General features: G+C 35.8%; 1 protein-coding gene across 1 annotated transcript in view; it reads right to left on the bottom strand.

Moving 5' to 3' along the window:
• KNL1 (kinetochore scaffold 1) overlaps positions 1–25333 on the bottom strand; it is a 64854-nt gene that overhangs the window by 35478 nt on the left and 4043 nt on the right. The window contains 7 exon segments of the mRNA XM_019968529.2: positions 2147–2184; positions 4678–4711; positions 4959–5011; positions 14947–15008; positions 19021–19086; positions 20603–20642; positions 21704–21756. Of these exon segments, the coding sequence (XP_019824088.2) occupies positions 2147–2184; positions 4678–4711; positions 4959–5011; positions 14947–15008; positions 19021–19086; positions 20603–20642; positions 21704–21738 (328 nt within the window). The 5' untranslated portion in view covers positions 21739–21756.

Here is a 25333-nt window from a genome sequence, read left to right as displayed (position 1 = left end):
TACTAAGTTTTTTCGGTTACTAAGTCTTTTGTAAAGACTTAGGTATTAAATTTTACTGAGACTTTCAAATTGTCCCACTTTAGAAACAGACAGATCAGTGATTACTGTATTCTCTGCATACTGAAATTTTAGAATGTGGTAGAAATTTTTAAAGGTTGGATTCTAAAGATGGAAAGTATGGATTAATTTTTTTCCTCATTCAAGTCTCCATTTTTATTTTCTGGATAGTAGAAGTTACACACTAAAGAGTACCAACTGCTAAGACTGAAATGTTAGGGTAACATTTTTATTTAAAAAAATGTATTTATTTGGCTACACTGGGTCTTAGTTATGGCACACATGATCTTCGTTGCAGCATGTGGGACCTGATTTCCTGACTAGAGATGAAACATAGGCCTCCTGCATTGCAAACATGGAGTCTTAGCCCCTGGAGCACCAAGGAAGTCCCTGTTAGGGTAAGATTTTGAGCATCTTTTATTCTATGCTAAGGAATCTAGATGTTCCCAGATGAGATGTGCACTTTATAAAAATAATTCAAGAGAAGAAAATAGATTCAAGAGAAGATGAACCAATGAGGAAGCTAGAAAATAGATTCAAGAGAAGATGAACCAGTGAGGAAGCTCCTCTAATAGTTCAGATGTAGCACTGTAGAGAGTTGAACTTGTGTTAGGGCAACAGACAGTAAGAACAGAAATAAGAGATTAGATTTAAGACACTTTAGAACTGAAATATAAAGTTTTGGGGACAAACTGGACTTTGGAAACAAGGAAGTGACTGAAGATGCTATAATAAAACAAGAAATGTATCTAAAAATACTTAGGTTTAAGACAAATCTTTAGAATATTTTCAATAGTTATGGCAACCCTGACTGAATATAATGAAGTGATGATGGGCTTTTTATTAAAGCCTTATTTACATATCAAGCTTGCATTCTTGTCATTTATTTAACAAATATTGATTCAGAACATATATATGCCCCAAAACTCAACTATATGCCAAAGCACAAAAAAACAAGACAAAGTTTCTGGACTCAAAGAATTTCTAGATTAATAAAAGAGCCAAAAATAAATACCTAAAATACAATATGATAAATTCTACAATAGACTGAAAAATAAAAAGGGTATTTTGAGAGCACACATCAGAGTAACTAACTGCTTGGTTTTGATAGAGAAGGCTCAATTTAAGCCAGGACCACTTAATGTATGGTGTCAGTCTGTGAACTGCTTAATATCAATTAATTTAATATAAGGAGCTTGCAGCCACTGTAAAATTCGTTAGTAAAGCTTTACTAAGAAAAAAAAAGTCACTAACTAAACAGTAGCTTACTACCATAGTGCAAGTTCCTTTCTTATTATGGACTATAACAGTTGTGGACTGGCTACTTTGAATGGCACTTAAGTTAAGCTAAGGGAAAACCTAAGTTAAGTGAAAGATGAGAAGACTGTTAGACAAACTGGATTAGGAAGATCTCTTTAGGTAAAGGAAACAGCATTTACAAATGGACACAGTCAGAAAAAAGACCATATGGGAAAATGCAAGTAGTTATTCATGGGCCAGAGCAAAATATGCCTGTAAAGGGCCTGAGATAAAGTTGGAGAAAAAGACAAGTGAAATTATAAAAGGCTTTCTAAGTTTATGCTAAGGAGTATGGGTTTTATCCTGTAAGCAAAATAGTGTCTTTTGAACAATTTTAGGATGGAGAGTAATACAATAAGATTTCAAAATACATAGAATGAATTAGAAGGATAAGAACCTAAATACAATAGTCCAAAAAAGAATTCAAGTGAGGATTTGAATTCAAATACTGGCAGAAGGTACAGAGAATAAGTAACAGATAGGCAAGATATTTCAAAGACAGAACTGAAAGAGAATAGGGCCAAAAGGATATATGGAAAGAAGGAAAAGTTTAAAAACGACTCAATTCCTGACTTGAGTGAGTGACTGTGAATGGGAGTTCAACATAGAAATGAGGAATAGCAGGTTTGAGAGAAATATTAGTAAGTTTGTTAAATTTTAAAGAGCTTGTGTAAAGATCAACACTTTCTCTATATTTTTTGTTCACGGTACTCTTAAATATTACTTTTTAAGGAATCTAGATGAAGAGAAAAACACATGATAATAAGAAAAGTATTCTGATCATACTCACCAGTTATCTCACAGTAATTATCTTCTGGATTCTTATTCCTAAAAATTAATAAGTAATTAAAAAATCTATACTCCAGACAATTACCAAGAATTCCAACAGTTGAAAGAGGAGGGAAGGTGAAATGTTTTCACAGGATAACTGGCAGAAAACTCCAAAGATATCTTTTATTTATTTATTTATTTTTTATTTCAACTCTTTTTTTTTTTTCTAATTTTATTTTATTTTTAAACTTTACATAATTGTATTAGTTTTGCCAAATATCAAAATGAATCCGCCACAGGTATACATGTGTTCCCCATCCTGAACCCTCCTCCCTCCTCCCTCCCCATACCATCCCTCTGGGCTAGTGCACTGGGACGACCCAAAGATATCTTTTAAAAAAGACTCATCTAGTAAGAATCCCAGGGACAGGGGAACCTGGTGGGCTGCCGTCTATGGGGTCGCACAGAGTCAGACATGACTGAAGTGACTTAGCAGCAGCATCTAATAAGTGGGCTTGCCACACAGATCAGTGGTAAAGAATATGCCTGCCAATGCAGGAGACACCCCTGGAGAAGTGGGTTTGATCCCTGGGTCAGGAAGATCCCCTGAAGAAGGAAATTGCAACCCACTTCAGTATTCTTGCCTGAAAACACCTATGGACAGAGAAGCCTGGCAGGCTACAGTCCACAGGGACGCAAAGAATTGGACATGACTTAGCAACTGACCACATCTAATCTGGAAGAAAAAATTACAAGGCAATTAAAGGAACTTACCATTAAATTTTTTCAGAAATTTAAATATCAAGAACACTATAAAAATATGCTTAACATATGCTGCTTGCTTTTTCTTTTCTTTTTTTTTCTTAAATTTTTTTGGCTGTGCCTTGTGGCTTGCAGGATCTTAGCTCCTCAACAAAGGATTGAACTCATGCCCCCTGCAGTGGTTAGGAAGCACAGGGTCCTAACCATTGAACATCAGGGAATTCCCTAATTTTTGGGAAAAGAATGATCTTTAAAGCAGCTCATTTTCTAGGAAAAAAAGGTAAGTAAAATGAAACAACCCAAATGTCCATCAATGGGGAGCTGACTAAACATTGGTGCTAACATACAGCATATTATAATAGACTGAGGTAGATCTATATGTAACAACATGGGAAGTGCTACAAGACATTAAGTGATCCCATTTTTGTCTTTTTTTTAAAGCTAAAGATTAACATGTAGTTAGATATATATACATATATATACACACACACACACATATACGCTGCTGCTAAGTCGATTCAGTCGTGTCCAACTCTGTGCGACCCAATAGACGGCAGCCCACCAGGCTCCCCCGTCCCTGGGATTCTTCAGGCAAGAACACTGGAGTGGGTTGCCAATGCCTTCTCCAATGCATGAAAGTGAAAAAATAAAGTGAAGTCGCTCAGTCGTGTCCGACTCTTCTCGACCCCATGGACTGCAGCCTACCAGGCTCCTCCGTCCATGGGATTTTCCAGGCAAGAGTACTGGAGTGGGTTGCCATTGCCTTCTCCATATATATATATATACATATACATACATACATATATATATATATATATATATATATATATATATATATATATATAAAATTTCTCCAAGGACATCCAAAATTATCAATAGTGTTTATCTGTGAGAAGCCTGAGTAATATGACCTAGAGATTTTTCTGTATAAGTATATACAGAGAATCTTTTCCTTCCAGCTCAGCTCTAGTCAATTACATGGAAAAACTGATATTTATTTAACCAACCTCTTAGTGATAGACCTTTAGAATCTTTTGCATCTTACATGAAATCTCTGTGCCAAAGAGCAAGTGAAGTTAAAATCTGGAATGACATTGGCAATTGTCTTCTACAGTATATGCTCAGATGCTCAGTCATGTCTGACTCTTTGTGACTCCATGGACTGTAGCCCAACAGGGATTCTACAGGCAAGAATACTGAAGTGGGGTACCACTTCATCCTCCAGAGGATCTTCCCAACCCAGGGATCAAACTCAAGTCTCTTGTGTCTCCTGCACTGGCAAGCAGATTCTTTACCAGTAGTGCCACCTGGGAAGCCCTCTATAATATTTACCTACTACCAATGAGTGACTTTTTATCTAGATTCTTAATTGATTAGATAAACATTATATCTCAATATAGCCTAAGTTATATTTCTTTTATGAGGAAGATAAGCATCTTTCCATCTGTTCAAGCTCTATGATTATTTAATTTTTGAATTAATATTATAATAAAAACATTTAATGAAAAAAATCTGAAGACCTGGTATTTATTGTTTTCCACTAGCGAACGTATTTTAAAGATTTACATATGAAAGTAGAATGTTTCATCCCTCTTAAGAGGATAAGCTATATTTAACAGCCATAGCAGCATATTATTATGCAAATAATGTGTTTTAAGAATTAATCCTAAGTATTACACAAAAGGGAATTAAAATAAAAAACAAAAAGAATATTAACTTTAAAAACACTTAAATAATAGGAATAAACAACATTTAAAGTATAATTTGCATCACACTTTTCTTACTTACTGTATAAACAGGACATTTTCTCCTGCTTCTGTTTCTATAAATAGAGAAAGGGTTATTAAAGTTTTTCAAAAATACAGTAATAAAGTATTAGAAAAATTACATAAGGATGTTAACAACAATAAAAAAATACTAATGCCGCACATTACCTTCTGCCCCTCACAGCTCAAGTTACACTTTTTAAGCAATAAGATAGATATTAAGTTATACCAGTTATCTGGTTAGATAACCACAGCATAATCATATAGAAAACAGATTTAGTAGGGGTTACAGAACAAATTTACCTGAAATTTCTGACTTTTTCACTATTTTCATATGAGACTCTGTCTGGAATACTCTAGAAAAGAAAATAAAGATTACTGAAAATCTGCAAGCTTTTTTTTTTTTTTTGACTGAACTGCATGGCTTGTGGGATCTCAGTTCGCCCACCAGGGGTTGAAGTCAGGCCACAGAAGTGACAGCCTGGAATCCTAATCCCTAGGCAACCAGGGAACTCCCCCAAATCTTCAAGTTTTAATTAGAACACTATGATGTTTTGAGATAAGTAAGATAAAGCTTTCTGATTGATTTATAAAACTTCATAGAACCTCAGTAGTAAAACCAAGTAAGAATACCACATAACAAAATCTATAGGCCAATCTCATATATGAATATTAGTGCAGAAAACCCAAAATATTAGCAAACTAATGCTTCTGCTGCTAAGTCGCTTCAGTCGTGCCTGACTCTGTGCGACCCCATAGACGGCAGCCCACCAGGGTGCCCTGTCCCTGGGATTCTCCAGGCAAGAACACTGGAGTGGGTTGCCATTTCCTTCTCCAATGCATGAAAGTAAAAAGTGAAAGTGAAGTCGCTCAGTCGTTTCTGACTCTTCGAGACCCCATGGACTGCAGCCCACCAGGCTCCTCCGTCCATGGGATTTTCCAGGCAAGAGTACTGGAGTGGGGTGCCACTGCCTTCTCCGAAACTAACGCTAGCAAAGTTATTTTATGATTAAATTGGATTTATCCCAGGAATGCAGAGATAACACAACATCCAAAAATTTATTTTATCATATTAAAGATTAAACTACTAAAAACTCAGTTATTTTAATAATTGCTCTAAAAGCATTTACAAAACCCATTCTTGTTTAAAAACAAAACAAAACCCTCAACATTGTGAATCAACTATATTCCAATAAAAATTTAAAAATAAAACCAAAAATCTGCAACAATGAAGTTAAATTTACCCAATAATACAGAGAGAATAGGCGTACTGATTTTAACAAATGTAAACAGGTTGAAGTACCCTATTAAAAATGGCTATTGACTAAATTTTTAAAAATTTTAAACTCAATCTACAACCTGCAAGTTACAAATTAAAAATATTTAAAAAAATATTTTAACAAACAACAGAAAAGTGAAGATAACTATGAAGTAATTAAACACATTATGTTTCATAGCAAAAAAGAATTAGAACTAAACAAGGTTGCTATTATATACTAAGAGGAAAGTTATCAATGAAAACTAACAATGAATAACCCAATTTACATGTAAAAAGTCAGAGAAAAAAAAAATGAAAGAAATACAAACAAGAAAATGCCGAAATATATTTAGATGCCTCAAGATCCAAATTTTTATTTTTACTGAAGTATAGTTGATTTATAACGCTGTGTTAGTTTCAAGTGCACAGCAAAGTGGATCATATATATATATATGTGTATATATATATATCTACTTTTTTTAAATATAATGTATATATATATCTACTTCTTTTTTTTAAGATTCTTTTCCCATATAGGCCATTATAGAGTACTGAGTAGAGTTCCTTGTGCTATATAGCATGTTATTATTAGTTATCTATTTTATATATAAGATCCAAATTTTGGAACACCACACATTAAGTAGGCAAATAGTAAGTTGTAAATGTATAAAACATATTTACTAAAGCATATTTAGCAAACATATGGAGATACTTAACTGAAATGGCAAAATAGTTCTTTCCTCCATTTTCCTGTAAATTTATCTTAATTATGTTATCCCTTGCTCTCTCATTTTTTTTCAACCTATACAGTATCTATGATATAGGGAAAGCTTTCAAAGGTACAATCTGTTGCAAATATTTATGAACCAAGAAAGACACATGCTTTAATAACAAAGAGTTCAATCACACAAAAACTTTAAAATATTTTCTTTAATATTGTCTAGGTAGATGAGGAAATGAAAAATAAAACGTTTCAAAATGAGACGAAAAAAAGCACAAATGAGCAAAATATAGAAAAAATAGTAATGACAAATAAAATCCAAATTAAAATAACTAAGATAATAAAATCAATCAAATCAGCTAAAATTAAGTGTTAAAATATACCCTGAGGAAAAACAGGTACATTACTAAAGTTACTAAAACCAGTAACAAAAATGTAATGACTATGTAACTGCTCCTTCTTTTAAACCTGGGAATTCTACTTTGAGGAATATAATCCCAACGAAGTAACTCAAAAGAAAAAAGGTTAATTTACATAAAAATATCTAACACAGTACAAATGCTTAACAGAAAACTTGAAATAGTAATTTGTACATTAATATTCAGCACTAGTGGTAAAGAACCCCCCTGCCAATTCAGGAGATGTTAAAAGATGAGGGTTTGATCTCTGAGTCAGGAAGATACCCTGGAGAAGGGCATAGCAACCCACTCCAGTATTCTTGACTGAAGAATCCTATGGACAGGGGAGCCTGGTGAGCTATAGTCCATAGGGTTGCAAAAAGCTGGACACAACTGAAGTGACTTAGCACGCAATTAAGTAAAATTATCCATGTCCGATCTCTCCTCAGAGAACTAAGATTTTGCAAGCCAACAAAACAACAACAACAGCAGCAGCAACAACATGTGAAGGAAAAGTCAGTCTGAAACAAAGTGGAGAAAGTGAGTTATTAAATCAAACCTAGGCCACAGTTCGGAGAAGGCAATGGCACCCTACTCCAGTACTCTTGCCTGGAAAATCCCATGGATGGAGGAGCCTGGTGGGCTGCAGTCCATGGGGTCGCTAAGAGTCGGACATGACTGAGCGACTTCACTTTGACTTTTCATTTTCATGCATTGGAGAAGGAAATGGCAACCCACTCCAGTGTTCTTGCCTGGAGAATCCCAGGGACAGGGGAGCCTGGTGGGCTGCTGTCTATGTGGTCGCACAGTCGGACAAGACTGAAGCGACTTAGCAGCAGCAGCAGTAGCAGGCCACAGTTATTCAGGGAGTATACAGAGAGTACAAATAGAATCTTTTAAGACATTCAATAATAGGTGTGTATATATTTACTGTGGAGGTAGATTCATTAGGTTTCATAGCCTGGTGCCTTTAAACATTCTGAATTATAACTAATAGTTCAGATTCATAACTAATAGTTCAGATTCCATGATCAGCAAGCCATATTTACAGTATAATTTATTTTCTTAGGTAGAATGCCTTTGAGGAATGTATTGATGTACTCATATAAGGGTTCTGATTCATTTGTTTCTCATGATATATTTAGTAGTGAAGTGAAGAAATGGTTAGTCACTCACTCGTGTCTGACTCTTTGCAATCCCATGGACTGTAGCCTGCCAGGCTTCTCTATTCACAGAATTCTCTAGGCAAGAATACTGGAGTGGGTAGCCATTCCCTTCTCCAGGGGATATTCCTGACCCAGGGATTGAACCCAGGTCTCCTGTAATGCAGGCAGATTCTTTACCATCTGAGCCACCAAGGAAGCCCATATTTAGTAGTAGCATTCTTATTTACAAACAAATCTCTAGTGAATCTCTTTAATACAAGCCCATTTCTAAAAGATCCACCCAGTTTGGTACAGGGGAAAAAAAAATAGTAGTCTGCAAAACCAAGTTCAGGATTTAGGAAGATAGTGGCAACTTCACCAAGGAATATACCACCAAGGGAAGCCTACTGGCAGGCAATAGCTAGCCTTCCCCGGTAATACCAAATCTTATGTCTCTCCCACCCCCCACCCTTGGAATTCAATACATATAAAACATTGACAACTCATGTTTATCCATAAAGGCATTAATTGACTTACAGATAAAAGATAAACAGAAAAGAGCAATAAAACAATTACAATTACTGTGAGTCAACAACAACAAATTTATATTTCAGAAGACACCTACTGTTTGGAACTACTCAGTTAACAGAAAGATGTCACACAGTGTCTGCTAAGAGGGAACTCCCTACTTCACCCCTTACCAACATCTACTTACTCTTCCTCTAAGGAAAAGAAGAAAACATTTTCCCAGCAGCCCTACAACTGAAATCCTGGGCATCCTAGTGCAAAATCATGTTTTATGTGGCAACTGCAGAACTGAATTTCTTTAATCTGTCTGATCCTAAAGGTTTATTAAGGTAAAGAATTTGGAGGAGACAGAGGAACAAATGAGGAATGGGAAATAATGGAGATTAAAGCCCAAGACTTGCCTAGAAGATTTCTGGACATGAAAACAATCAAGTCTCATCCAAAACTGTTCAAATCCAAGGTTAAATTGATCTAGGAACTCATCTCACTATAGGCCAAGTCAAAGCAGTCTAAGTTATACAGAAAATAAAATTTGAAGGTGGTGATATTAAATAGACAGTCTGTCTTTACAATAGCTAAAAAGAAAGCCTATTTATAGAAAAACAGCTACCCTGGAATACCACCACATCCCCTCCTCCTCCACAGAAATGTCTTGAAAATAACTGGTTCAGGAACACCCAACATATTCAATGATGAGGAAAAAGCATACAATCCAGAAAGACACCAAAGATTAAAAGAAAGCAAAGCATAATATACTTTATTAACATAAAAAAAATACTGAGAAAAATGTCCCAAAGATGATGAAAACTGTATGCACAGTTTGCTATGGATTTAAAAAGCATAACAAAGCAATCATCTCTCTGAAAGGCAGAAATGCAAGAACTCAAGGAAAAGATAAGAAGACAGAAAATGACACACAAATAGATGAAATTAATGAAAGAAGCAGAAGAAAAAATATAATCATCAACAGAAAGAAGGTGAAACTGGAAGAGTCAGAGTGAGTAAGTACTTTGGAAAATATGATAAAGAACAGAAAAATTTAACTAAACAAAGTAAAAGAAAATAAAAGGAATTAAGAGAGACTATAACACAGAAAAGCAAAGATTATAAACATTGTATTTATAAAGTATTGAGTCCCTAGTGAAAAGGCAAAAAGATATGACACTGAAAGATGAACTCCCCAGGTTGACAGGTGCCCAATATGCTACTGGAGAAGAATGGAGAAATCACTCCAGAAAGAAAGAAGACATGGAGCCAAAGCGAAAACAATGCCCAGTTGTGGATATGACTGGTGATGGACGTAAAGTCTGATGCTATAAAGAACAATATTGCATAGGAACCTGGAATGTTAGGTCCATGAATCAAGGTAAATTGGAAGTGGTCAAACAGGAGATGGCAAGTGTGAACATCAACGTTTTAGGAATCAGTGAACTAAAATTCACTGGAAGGGGTGAGTTTAATTCAGATGACCATTATATCTACTACTGTGGGCAAGAATCCCTTAGAAGAAATGGAGTAGCCATCATAGTTAACAAGAGTCCAAAATGTGGTACTTGGGTGCAATCTCAAAAATGATAGAGTCATCTCTGTTTGAAGGCAAACCATTCAATATCACAGTAATCCAAGTCTATGCCCTAACCACTAATGCCGAAGAAGCTGAATTTGAACAGTTCTACGATGACCTACAAGACCTTCTAGAACTAACACCTAAAAAAGATGTCCTTTTCATCATAGGGGACTGGAATGCAAAAGTAGGAAGTCAAGAGATACTTGGAGTAATAAGAAAGTTTGGGCTTGGAATACAAAATGAATCAGGGCAAAGGCTAACAGAGTTTTGCCAAGAGAATGCACTGGTCATAGCAAACACCCTCTTCCAACAACACAAGAAAAGACTCTACACATGGACATCACCAGATGGTCAATACCAAAATCAGATCGATTACATTCTTTGTGGCAGAAAATGGAGAAGCTCCATAGAGTCAAAAAAATAAGACCGGGAGCTGACTGTGGCTCAGATCATGAACTCCTTGCAAAATTCAGACTTAAACTGAAGAAAGTAGGGAAAACCACTAGGCTATTCAGGTATGACCTAAATCAAATCCTTTATGATTATACAGTGGAAGTGACAAACAGATTCAAGGAATTAGATTTGATAGAGCACCTGAAGAACTATGGAAGGAAGTTCGTGACATTGTATAGGAGGCGGTGATCAAGACCATCCCCAAGAAAAAGAAATGCAAAAAGGCAAAATGTTTGACTGAGGAGGCCTTACAAATAGCTGAGAAAAGAAGAGAAGCGAACGGCAAAAGAGAAAAGGAAAGATATATCCATCTGAATGCAGAGTTTCAAAGAATAGCAAAGAGAGATAAGAAAGCATTCCTCAGTGATCGTAAAGATCTCTTCAAGAAAATTAGAGATACCAAGGGAACATTTCATGCAAAGATGGGCTCAATAAAGGACAGAAATGGTATGGACCTAACAGAAGCAGAAGATCTTAAGAAGAGGTGGCAAGAATACACAGAAGAACTATGCAAAAAAGATCTTCATGACCCAGATAACCACGATGGTGTGATCACTCACCTAGAGCCAGACATCCTGAAATGCGAAGTCAAGTGGGCCTTAGGAGCATCACTATGAACAAGGCTAGTGGAGGTGATGGAATTCCAGGTGAGCTATTTCAAGTCCTAAAAGATGATGCTGTGAAAGTGCTGCATTCAATGTGCCAGCAAATTTGGAAAACTCAGCAGTGGCCACAGGACTGGAAAAGATCAGTTTTCATTCCAATCCCAAAGAAAGGCAATGCCAAAGAATGTTCAAACTACTACACAACTGCACTCATCTCACATGCTAGCTCAAAATTCTCCAAGAGAGGCTTCAACAGTACATGAACGAGAACTTCCATATGTTCAAGCTATATTTGAAAAAGGCAGAGAAACCAGAGATCAAATTGTCAACATCTGTTGAATCATAAAAAAAGCAAGAGAGTTCCAGGAAAACATCTACTTCTGCTTTATTGACTACACCAAAGCCTTTGACTGTGTGGACCAAAACAAACTGTAAAATTCTTAAAGAGATGGAAACACCAGACCACCTTACCTGCCTCTTGAGCAATCTGTATGCAGGTCAGGAAGCAACAGTTAGAACTGGACATGGAACAATAGACTGGTTCCAAATAGGAAAAGGAAGTACGTCAAGGCTGTATATTGTTACCCTACTTATTTAACTTATATGTAGAGTACATCATGAGAAATGCCAGGCTGGATGAAGTACAAGCTGGAATCAAAATTGCAGGGAGAAACATCAATAACCTCAGATATACAGATGACACCACCCTTGTGGCAGAATGTAAAGAAGATAAAGAGCCTCTTGATGAAAGTGAAACAGGAGAGGGAAAAAGTTGGCTGAAAACTCAACACTCAGAAAAAGAAGATCATGGCATCTGGTCCCATCACTTCATGGCAAATAGATAGGGAAACACTGGAAACAGTGACAGACTTTATGTTGGGGGGCTCCAAAATCACTGCAGATGGTGATTGCAGCCGTGAAATTAAAAGACACTTGCTCCTTGAAAGAAAAGCTATGACCAAGCTAGACAGTATATTAAAAAGCAGAGACATTACATTGCCAACAAAGGTCTGTCTAGTCAAAGCTGTGGTTTTTCCAGTAGTCATATATGGATGTGAGAGTTAGACTATAGAGAAAGCTGAATGCTGAAGAATTGATGCTTTTGAACTGTGGTGCTGGAGAGGACTCTTGAGAGCCCTTTGGACTGCAAGGAGATCCAACCAGTCCATCCTAAAGGAAATCAGTCCTGAATATTCATTGAAATGACTGATGCTGAAACTGAACCTCCGACACTTTGGCCACCTGATTCGAAGAACTGACTCATTTGAAAAGACCCTGATGCTGGGAAAGATTGAAGGCAAAAGGAGAAGGGGACAACAGAGGATGAGATGGTTGGATGGCATCACCAACTGGATGGACATGAGTTTGAGCAAGCTCCAGGAGTTGGTGATGGACAGGGAAGCATGGCATGCTGCAGTCCATGGCGTCACAAAAGATCGTACACGACTGAGCGACTGAAGTGAACTGAATGAAATTTACATAATGGAATAGAAAAAATATTAAAAGGTTGATTCAAGATTCAAGACCCAAAGCAGTCAAAATGAAGATGCATTCTAGTAAAGTCAATAAACTTCAAAGATAGGAAATGAAAAGACTCTCCTCTGACTTGTTCATGGAAGCATTCAATGCTAAAAGAACAGAACCACAGTAACAAGTTCTTTAAAGAGAAAGTGAACTGAAGATTTTATATTCAGCTAAATCGTCAAGTATAAAGCCTGTAACTAACAGTTTGAGTACCCAAGAACTCAGAGAGTATTGTTCAAATGAGCCCTCAAATATAAGGGAAAAAGCTTCAACCAACCAAGAGATAATTAGGGCAACTATTGTGACAGAACTGATATGAACAATTAAATATATATAATAGAACTGATACACAAATGTGACAGATTCCCTAACGTCAAATTCCCAGAGAGAGAGAGAGAGATATGAGAGAGAAAGAGAGAGGGAAAAAGAGACATGATAAACATTTCAAAAAAAAAAAAATTAAGAAAGGAATGAGGATGGGGGAAAAATAAAAGGAAGAAGTAGGCTAACTACCTCATCCTTTATAAATACCAAAGGATATCATATAAAACAATGAAGTTTTAACTGAAGTTTAAGCATATTAAATAGTACAAGTAAGGGAGGGAACAGACTAACTTTACAATTGTTCATACATGGTCAAACAATACAAAAAGGTGTACCACAAATATGAAAGCAAAAATCTAGCAGAGACAGAAACCTTAACAGCAGTCTAGGTAGAATCTGAATCAAAAAGCAATAAACAAAGCAAAGATGATTAGTTTGTAATGCCAGAAAGTACAATCTTGAATAAAGATCAACAATGATAATATGCACCAATGAACATAGAATAAACATTCACAGAGAAAAACTATTGGATAAAGAGTTAGAGTGGGATGCAGTATCAATTAGAGACTAATTTACCTCTCATAATTCATGGAAATTAGAGTGACTGAAACTATATAAGATTACAGAAGACCCAAATAATAAAAGGTAGAAAATGGATAGAATTGATATGCCAAATTCTACACTCCAATAGTCAAAATATTATCTTCTTTTCCAAGTACTTATGGATAATTCACAATAATTGATCATACATAAGATCACACAGAAAATGTCAATAAAAATCAAAATAATACAGATTAGCATTTTCTCACTACAATATAACTGAAAATGACCACAAAATGCCTTTACTAGATATGAATTTTAAAATTCTCAAATAACTCTTCAGTGAGGAAATACAAATATATTGATGAGCATCAAGAAAATAATCATAAAAATACTACATATAAGAATTACATTAAATTAATAACAGGGAGAAGTGACGTCTTTATGATATTAAATCTTTTTATTTAGGTACTTGTCTTCATTTGTACAATTCTTTTTTTTTTTTTTTGGCCACACCAGGGAATTCCCTGTACAATTCTTAACTTAGTATCCTTCAGTAATGTTTTATTCTTCATATGCTATTATTATTAAATTTATAGCAACAAAATATAAAGAAAAAAAGACATTTATCTTCTGATTATTATTATGTAGGAAATATATTCAAATTTTTATAACTCCGTTTTTTTTCTCTATTTTTGTTGTTTAGCACCTCAAAAAAATGTTAAATAACAGCAGTAAAACATAGTTGTTTTTCTTCTGGACTTTAGAGGGGATGCTTTCAGTGTTTCTTTTAAGCATGCTGCTCCTGCTTGCTGCTAAGTCGCTTCAGTCGTGTCCGACTCTGTGCAACCCCATAGATGGCAGCCCACCAGGCTCCCCCATCCCTGGGATTCTCCAGGCAAGAACACTGGAGTGGGTTGCCATTTCCTTCTCCAATGCATGAAAGTGAAAAGTGAAAGTGAAGTCCCTCAGTCGTGTCGGACTCTTTGTGAGCCCATGGACTGGAGCCTTCCAGGCTCCTCCGTCCATGGGATTTTCCAGGCAAGAATACTGGAGTGGGGTGCCATTGCCTTCTCCGTCTTTTAAGCATAACAGACTTTTAAATAACAATTTTCTAACGTTTATCTAATTGACACACCAATTATCCAAATCAGTTAGTACCAACATATTTGGTGTAACACACAAAAAAGTATTACCAGTAACATTTAAATTATTTTTTTCAACTTACTTTATAGTATCTGCAAAGCTCACTCGACGAGAGTTTTTCTTATTTCTCAAAGCATTGGGTTCCTAAGGGTAGAGAATATATGGTAAGATTCTTAATGAAACCACTAAGAAGTATGTTTCCAAGAGTATGATATGACAGACACCAGGTCTTATTTTAAATTAATGTGATATTATTAATTTTGATAATTTGATCCTTCAAAAATTCCAATACAGAAGCACTTAACATGAATATGATTTTCAATGTGAATGATGATAAGCTCACTGACACAAACAACATATATTTAAGGAAGGTGATTATTGTCCTTAACCTTTTCTCTCTCCTTTAAATAAATGGTAATTTTGCTATCCAGTAGAAGAAAGACTGGAAACAAAACAAGTGATATATTACCTATCATGGTAACCTTACTATGCTATTTTTAAGATTAAAAGAATTTTTTTAATTGTGGTAAAGTACAATTAACATAAAATCACTTACAATTTTTCTAATTTTATTATGGTAAGAACTTGATGCGATCTACTCTCTTAACAGATTTTTAAGTGTACAATACAATGTTGTTAACTATAGACATAGTGTTATACAGTGCATCTCTAGAATTCATTCACCATGTATAACCGAAACTTTATACCCATTGATTGGCAACTCTCCATTTCCCTCTCCTTTCAGTCTCTGATAACCACTCCCCCGCTTTCTGATTCTATGAATTTGGCTCTTTTGGACATTGCACATAAGTGGAATCATGGAGTTTTTGTTCTTCTGTGACTATTTTACTTAACATACTCAAGCCTCTTTTAACTGTTTTTAAGTGTACGCTTCAGTACTGTTACATACATATATATGGTTGTGTAACCAATCCCCAGAAATCTTTTCATCTTTCAAAACTGAAACTATACTCAACAAACAACTCCCTCATATGCCTCAACTTCCCCACAACCACAATTTTACTTTCTGTTTCTATGAATCTGACTAGTCCAGGTAATTCATAAAAGTATTTGTCTTTTGTGGCTTTTTTCTTTCTTTTAACATCATGTTCTCAAGGTTCATTCACATTGTAGTATGTATCAGAATTACCTTCTTAAGGCTGAATAATATTCCATTAATACCACCTTTTGTTTATCCATTCATCTGTCAATGGATTCTGGGTTGCTGCCACCTTTTGGCTACTGTGAATAACCATGCTATGAACAGTGGTGTACATCTCTTCAAGACTCTGCTTTTAATTCTTTGGGGTATATACCCAGAAGTGGAATTGCTGAATCATATGGTAAATCTATTTTAGTTTCTGGAGGAATCATTATTTTCTATAGCAGCTGTACCCATTTTACATTCCCACCAATAGTACACAGTCAGTTCAGTTCAGTCGCTCAGTCGTGTCCGACTCTTTGCGACCCCGTGAATCACAGCACACCAGGCCTCCCTGTCCATCATCAACTCTCGGAGTTCACTCAAACTCACGTCCATCGAGTCAGTGATGCCATCCAGCCATTTCATCCTCTGTCGTCCCCTTCTCCTCCTGCCCCCAATCCCTCAGAGCATCAGAGTCTTTTCCAATGAGTCAACTCTTCGCATGAGGTGGCCAAAGTACTGGAGTTTCAGCTTTAGCATCATTCCTTCCAAAGAACACCCAGGACTGATCTCCTTTACAATGAACTGGTTGGATCTCCTTGCAGTCCATGGGACTCAAGAGTCTTCTCCCACACCACATTTCAAAAGCATCAATTCTTCAGCGCTCAGCTTTCTTCACAGTCCAATTCTCACATCCATACATGACTACTGGAAAAACCATAGCCTTGACTAGACGGACCTTTGTTAGCAAAATAATGTCTCTGCCTTTCAATATGCTATCCAGGTTGGTCATAACTTTCGTTCCAAGGAGTAAGCGTCTTTAAATTTCATGGCTGCAATCACCATCTGTAGTGATTTTGGAGCCCAGAAAAATAAAGTCTGACATTGTTTCCACTCTTTCCCCATCTATTTCCCATGAAGTGATGGGACCAGATGCCATGATCTTAGTTTTCTGAATGTTGAGCTTTAAGCCAACTTTTTCACTCTCCTCTTTCACCTTCATCAAGAGGCTTTTGAGTTCCTCTTCACTTTCTGCCATAAGGGTGGTGTCATCTGCATATCTGAGGTTATTGATATTTCTCCCGGCAATCTTGATTCCAGCTTGTGCTTCTTCCAGCCCAACGTTTCTCATGATGTACTTTGCATAGAAGTTAAATAAGCAGGGTGACAATATACAGCCTTGACATACTTCCTTTTCCTATTTGGAACCAGTCTGTTGTTCCATGTCCAGTTCTAACTGTTGCTTCCTGACCTGCATATAGGTTTCTCAAGAGTCAGGTGGTTCCAATTACTCTACATCCTAGCCAACTGTTGCTATTTTTTGTTTTTTTTTTTAACAGTAGCCATCCTAACAGATATGAATTCATATCTTACTGTGGTTTTGACTTGCATTTCCCTAATGATTAGTGATGCTGAACATATTTTCATTATACTATTTTTATTTTCCTTCATCTTCCTTAACAAGGACGAACATTTTTACTCATATCGATACCAAACACAAAACCAAATGAAATCCATAGAGAATTTTGCTTTCCTAATTCTGGATACCTGAGCATAAATTTTGTTACAAAGAATCAGGAATGTTCATACTCTCTGTTAAGATCCTGGCAGACACTACAGGTGGCCTTGAGCTTAATAATGACAATAATATGGACATAATAAATACTACTATACTTCTTACCTTTTAAAAAACCCTGAAATTTGTGTGGTATATTAGAAAGAGCACTAAGGAGATTACAGCTCCAATCTGAAGTCTGCCACTAATTGTGTGGGGTTAGACAAACATTTAACCTCTCTGGACCTCCTATTTCTTATTTATAAAATTAAGGAATAAGATTCAAGATTACTATTGAGGTCCTGTTAGTTTTAAAGCTCTATGAATCTTTGAATACATTATTTACTCATTCAAACATTCATTAAACTAAAAAAAAAACCACACATACTAAATCTCACGCTGAGTGACAACAGAAGAATGGTAAAGCAAACAGTACAGTCCCTACTCTACTGGGGATTAATGGTAACACAGACATTAAAACAAAAATCTACACAAATATAAAATTCAAAATGTAGTGATATGAATAAAAACTACATTAAAAAATAATAATTTGGCCTGAGAATTATGGAAGATTTCTGTGAAGAAGTACATTTGAGATCTGAAGGATTAATTAGTAGTCAGATGAAGAGTTGAACAGAAGGAAAGCATTTGATTCAGATCATGTGCAAAGGCTTGATGTATTTGAGAAACAGAAAAATTTATTTATAGAGGCTAAAGTAGGGTAAGCACTCAGAATTAAATGGTCTCCAAAGCTATACACATTTCATCATTCAACAAAATGTACTGAAAGTGAATTATATACCACGTATAATACACTAAAAACACACACAACAAAGTTAATCTCAAGAGAGTTCTTAATTTACAATGGACATTAGTAAACAACTACAACAGAATATGTTAAGGGATGATTTTCTGAGAGAAGTGACACCAAAGCTGAGTCTTAGAGATCAAACGGGAATTATGCGGTAAAGAGGACTACAAATATGTGATAAACCAAGTATGATAAAATATTAACTGTAGAATCTAGGTAATGACTATATGAACATTCACTACAAAATTCTTTCTACTTTTCAGTGTGTTTCAAAAAATTTTTAATAAAATACTGGCAGGTAAATGAAGGATGAGGGACAAGCCATCTTAACAGAGGTAATATCACATATAAATACCCGCAGCCTTGACAGTTCATGTCTGTTTGGGGAATGGTAAGCAATTCTAAATGGTGAGATACATGTATGAGAGTGGCAAGAAGTCTGGAAAAGTAAATAGGGGTTAAAAATCAAGAGTGCCATCTTGCTCAAATGTTTGGATTATAACCTGAGGGCCATGGAATGCTTACTTATACATATTCAACTGAGAATCATTTATGGTGCTCTCCCTTCAATAGCTAGCAAATTTTCTACTTATTGAAAGTATCACTGAAAATAGTCATCTATGATGCATTTGTACCAGAGACTTACCTGAATAGTTTCATTCCCATTTCCACCTCTGAGGTCCTGAAGAGGACTCCTTGGGGGTTTCAATATCTAGAAGAGAAATATTCAAGAAAGTCTGCTATTATCTATTATTATTTCATGATATAACTTGAAATCACTTCAAGTTATATCATGATCAGAAAGGTAGAGATGCTAAAATTCCTGTAGAAACCTCTAAAACACCACAAATTCATACTGCTTTGTACTCTGTGGCGGTTTTAAATATTTGGCTCCATTCCCTTCTCCTTGCCTCCAATTTCCAGTTATTTGCTTACTCTCATCCCACGTGGTCTGGGTAAAACTCTGCTTCAGCTCTAGGGTTCAACAGGTAACCTGGGGCCAAGATCAATCTGCACAAACATTCTTTCATCAATAGTGACTGGTTTGGGAATGAGGACTTGACCCATATCAAAATAACAGAGCCAACATGATTCAACCCTGAGTATTCTGGGTTTATTTATGTATTTTTTAATCCTGGGGAAACAGACACTATTTTTTATGTAGAACTGGAACCTGGAAGTTGGGTGAGCTAGCTGTACAGTAGTAATAATAATAATAGAGAGAGAGAGCTGTTCACTACCCAGAGGAAGAGATTAGAGTATAAAAATGAAAGGAAATCAAGTACTAATTGGGTCCAGTACTTTCACCATAAGTGTCCTTGCACAGACATCTGTCCTACAAACACTTCTGCTGCATAACTAATTGACCAGAAAACAATTTTGCTATAAAAGATAAAAGAGGGACATTAAAAAGGACATAATGAAACATGAAAAATGAATAACAAAGTTAAAGACTTTATTGCAAAATACAGAATACTTGAATACATTTAAAATGTGTGTAAATTCATGGCAATACTGCATAAATAACTGATTTTATTTTGCGGGTTGTACCTAAGCACTTGCCTTTTATCTTTCGCTCATAGTACATTTAATACATTAAAAAAAATTTATTGATTCATACTTTTCATTTGGCATCGTAGTTTTTCACTAAAATTTCTTCTACTAAGATAGGTTATCAGTTTTCAAACACTAGGATACATATTTGTAATTGAGTTTTGTATTGCGTTATAAAACCCTTCCACAATGATAATACTGCTGCCAATTAGTAATGGGGCAAAAGTGCTTGCGGCAAAGATTCTTACGGCGAAAGCATCACAGAACCACTGGTGCTATTGCTGGAACCCCTTGTCAGTTAACTTGTGCCTAATATCATCCCTATCTTTGGATTTTTTTCAATTTCATAACTCAAAAAGTTTTGTGCTTAAATAGATTTTAGCTGGATTATTTTGTGTTTTGCTGCAGCTCTGTACAATAGTTTTTATATATTTTTAAACAGATTTATTAAAGAATAATTTACACAGAACACAACGAATTAAATTACCGTGAAATCCATAAAATAGGAATTTTAGTATATCTACAGAATTGTGTAATCAGGTTAAATACTTGAGTCTTTATCCAGAGAGTAATAGAAGCCAGCAGGGTTGGGATGATGATGCTATTCAAAATTACTGTGGTATATAGTCATCAATCAATAAAAGGTAACAATAGCTCAAATAAGTGTTTCTTACTGAAGAATGTCGTCTTCCAACAGGTCTCTCCGCATTGCCACTGAAAAAGGGAAAAAATTTTACATACACAGTGGTAAAAGACTGAATTCTAAAACCCATCATTATAATATCTCTTCCATGCTTATAAATCAGTCATCATTTTCACTTAATAAACTTTATAGTACAAGACTTAAATTCAGTATTTAGGAAGTCAGCATTTTAAAATACATACGGTATATCATACAACTATTTCCTGAAAAACAATCAGTACAACATAGTTTACCATATTGATATAAGTACGATTATAAGATAAATGGACTAAAAAAAAAAAAAACCAATAAGAAAGGTAATTCCCTGGTGGTCCAGTGGTCAGGGCTCTGAGCTTCCAGGGTAGGGGGCATGGGTTCAATCCCTGGTCAGGGAACTAAGATTCTATAAGCAGCAGTATGGGCTAAAAAAAACCCAAAAGATAAATGGATCATAAATCAAAAGGCTCTAGCTCTGGTTTTACTACTGTGTGATTTTTTAGACCAGGCTTTGAATACTGAAAAAGCCAAACAGATAATTTAGCAGATGTTAAGAAAAATAGGTGGTGTTGAGACTACAGAGAATTCCTTCCTGCCTGGTTTGATCATTACAGCTACTATGTACTTCACTAGGCTAGTTGTTGCCAAGCAAGAATATGAGCCCAGTGTTGTAACACTTGATTTTTCAGAAAAAACTGAAAATCTTAACTGTTGTATGAAACTTTGGCAACTAGTTCAAAAATTAAAAAACAACGTTTAAACAATATTTTTCTTTGTCATATATACATATGCCTATAGGCTGTAAACAGTTGCTAGTTTGTGATGCCAACTTTAGACAAATCATTTCCTTGGGCCTCAATTTTCTCATCCTTAAATTGAAGAGATGGGAGGCAGTCTCTAAATCCGTCTCAATTTTGATTCTAGATGAGTTTATACAAAGATATGACAAGAAGTGCCGTGATTCTGTAACATTTACTTCTTTTCCCTGGAACAGATTGGGAAAACATTTCAGAAGTTATCCATATGTCTTACTGATTAGAAAAATATCTTTCTCTGATAAGGAGTTAATGTTTTTAGCTGCATTTCAAGAACTTACTTTTCGTCATTAGCCTCTGAAGATATCCCATCCATTTTTGAAGAAAAACTTTTCTGTAACAAATATACAATAAGAGAAAAGGTGAGAAAAAAGGAGGAGAAACTGTAATGAATGAAGAGATTAAGAACAGAATTGTGATTTTAGGATTACTTTCTGTGAGAGGGCCAAAAAAGGGAGGAAAGAAGGAAAAATTTTCATTACAGGAATATGAAATATGAAAAATTTTGAGGACTTTACACTGCTCTAATTACCACTCTTGGAAAATTCTCATATTCAAGATGAAATCAGTGACCAATACTGATTGGGATGATATGGACTTTATTGCTTCAAATAAAAAACTGTCCTAGTTTATAGAAGTTTATGGATTACATAATAATTCAATCTCAAAATGTAGTCAATCAGCCATCAAAATACAGCTTAATAAAATCTGCACAAAATGAATATTTATCTCATGAAAATTTAACTTTACTCAGAAAAAAAAAAAAATTAAGACATAAAAATAACCCTGTAAACACTGTAATTGGGACTACCCTGGTGGTGGGTGAATAAGATCTGTCTGCCAATGCAAGGGTCACGGGTTTAATCTCTGGTCCAGGAAAACTGCACATGCCACTGAGCAACTAAGCCCATGCGCCACAACCACTGAAGCCCAGGCACTCTAGGGCCTGCAAGCTGCAACTACTAAAGCCCGTGAGCTTAGAGCCTGTGCTCTGCAACAAGAGAAGCCATCGCAATGGGAAGCCCATGCATCGTAATGAAGAAAAGCTCCCATTCACCTCGCAAAGCAACTAAGACCAGTGCAGCCAAAAAATCAATCGAAAAATTATATATAAAAAAAAAATGTATTTGATTATGCTTACAATCCCACTCAGTGAGTATCTATCTGTCTTGGAAAGAGTGTGCAAAAGAAGCATAACCTGAAGTTTCTTTAGTTGGTCTTAGCTCCTACCTCGGAGAAGGCAATGGCAACCCACTCCAGTACTCTTGCCTGGAAAATCCCATGGACGGAGGAGCCTGGTGGGCTGCAGTCCACGCGGTCACACAAAGTCGGACATGACTGAGCGACTTCACTTTCACTTTTCACTTTCATGCATTGGAGAAGGCAATGGCAACCCACTCCAGTGTTTTTGCCTGGAGAATCCCAGGGACAGGGGAGCCTGGTGGGCTGCTGTCCATTGGGTCACACAGAGTCAGACACGACTGAAGCGACTTAGCAGAAGCAGCAGCAGCATAGATATATAAGGCAATGGGAATCACCTAGAATTTGATCTCTGACTCTCCTTTTGTCCTCCATCACTTTCTCAGCCTGTTTATCCATTTTTCTGGTTTTACTTATCTCTTGTTCACAGATTATAGCCATATCTACTTAAAATAATATTTTTAATTTAAAGTTTTAAGATAGTACATACTATCCTCTTTCCCAAAAGCAACTACCTCCACTACTTTAATTATTTTGTTTTAAAGAAAACTCTCTTAACTGCAATCATCTCCATCTCATACACAGACACTCTATATCCAGATATATACAGTACAACAAAGTAAATATTACATGCTAATTTTACTACAAAAAATATAAGATCCTAAAAAAAAAAAATAGCAAAAAGGAGCAATTTGTGAAAAGAAGAATGTGTTATGGTCACATTGCTTATATTCCAGAAATGCAAAATTGGTTCAACATTAGAAAATCATTTTTACAATTTACTATCCTAACAGATTAAAAGGGAAAAATCATAAATTATCTCAACAGATTAAAGAAAGTTTGATGATTTTTAACATCCTTTCAAATTAAAAAAATTAGCAAACTAGGAATAGAAAGTAAATTCCTTAATCTAACAAACAGTATCTATTTTAAAAGCAGCAAACATCAACTTAACAGCAAAACTGAAAACTTTTCAAGATCAACCAAGTATGATAGCTGTTTGCACTTCTATTCAATCTAGCACTAAGTCTTAGTGATTCTATATCCAATATATATCCCAAATTCATTCCCTTCTATCTTCACCACCATAATTCAAGCTGCCCTCATCTCTCAAGTAGAATATTACAATTTCCATCTCATTGGTCTCCCTACTTCCACTCTTATCCCCCTGAAGTCCTTTCTCCACATAGTAGGCAGTTATGTTCTTAAACATAAATCATCTTTAAGACATTCCCTATGTAAAACCCCTTAAAAGCTTACCATTGTACTGAAAATAAACTCTTTACCAGGACCTACAAAGCTTTACAAGATCTGGATCCTGCTTGCCTCTCAGACTTCATACTTAAATCTCATACCACTGTTTCTCTCTCTGTGCTAGACACATTTGCATTTCTATTCCTGCACAAACAAAGCTCTTTCCCAAGTCTTCAAATTTTTATTTGCTATTATTTCTTGGCAAGAAAGTCAAGAAAAGTACAATTTGTATCACTGTGTATGTCTCCTTTGTAGCATTACCACAACTGTAATTTAAGTCTGTTATGTAAATTAATTATCCCTTTTATCTTCCCAAACTAACTGATGGAAGAAATTTTGACATATTGAAGTATGGTGAAGCCATTGTCATCAAGCCAGATTACACATGATTTGGCTTGAACTTTATTCTAATTAGAACAGCCAGTATTAAAGCTTATCTAAAATACACTATACATGTGCTTTAGCCATTAAAGAAGAGGGTACACTGTCCAGAAGTAAAGAATGTCTGTTTTGAAGATAGACATAAAAGCCTCCCTTTCTGGGATGTCAGTGCTAGTACTCCTTTGATGATAAGGCTCCATTCCCAAGCTCCAAAAACATAATGACCGGCTGTGTATGTGTTAATCTTTCTTTAAGAAACATTGAAGGAAGGTACCCTTGTTATATTTGATGTTCTTTGTTCTGACAAGATATAAAGCTGCACTGAAAATCATGCTTCTCCGGAATAGTTCTTCAGAACTGAAAGGCTGTCTCCCAGGCTATACTTCTTAGTTTGGCTCAAATAAACTCTCTTCTGTTCTTATTTATAGATTGATTAGTATTTGCATCAACATATCCTTGCCTAAACAGTAAACTCCATGAGAATAGGGCTGGTGTCTCTTACGTTTACTGTCACATTTTAAGAATTTGGCACAGTGCTTAGTAAATAATATGAGCTCAATAAACTCAATGCCTTCCATATTTTTTTCTCCTTTTAGAAATATTTTCAAGTCCATATTCAAAATTCACAGATAAAACTTAAAGTACTATCAAACTTGTTGCTCAGTCACCAAGTTGTGTCCAACTCTTCACAACACCATGGACTGCAGCACACAAGGCTTCCCTGTCCCTCACCACCTCCCAGAGTTTGCCCAAGTTCATGTCCAGTGAATCAGTGATGTCATTCAACCATCTCATCCTTTGTCAGCCTCTTCCCCTTCTGCCTTCAATCTTTCCCAGCATCAGGGTCTTTTCCAATGAATCACCTCTTCACATCAGGTAGTCAAAGTATCAGAGCTTCAGCATCAGTCCTTCCGAAGAGTATTCAGGGTTGATTTCCTTAAAAATCGACTGGTTTGATCTCTTTGCTTTCCAAGGGACTGTCAAGAGTGCCACGGTTCAAAATCATCAATTGTATGGCACTCTGCCTTCTTTATTGTGCAGTTCTACATCTGGACTTCCCTGGTGGCTCAGACGGT

The sequence above is a fragment of the Bos indicus genome, chromosome 10 (genome assembly GCF_029378745.1).
Source record: "Bos indicus isolate NIAB-ARS_2022 breed Sahiwal x Tharparkar chromosome 10, NIAB-ARS_B.indTharparkar_mat_pri_1.0, whole genome shotgun sequence".
NCBI lineage: Eukaryota > Metazoa > Chordata > Mammalia > Artiodactyla > Bovidae > Bos > Bos indicus.
The sequence above is the reverse complement of the archived record's forward strand: the minus strand, read 5'-3'. Positions and strand labels throughout refer to the sequence as shown.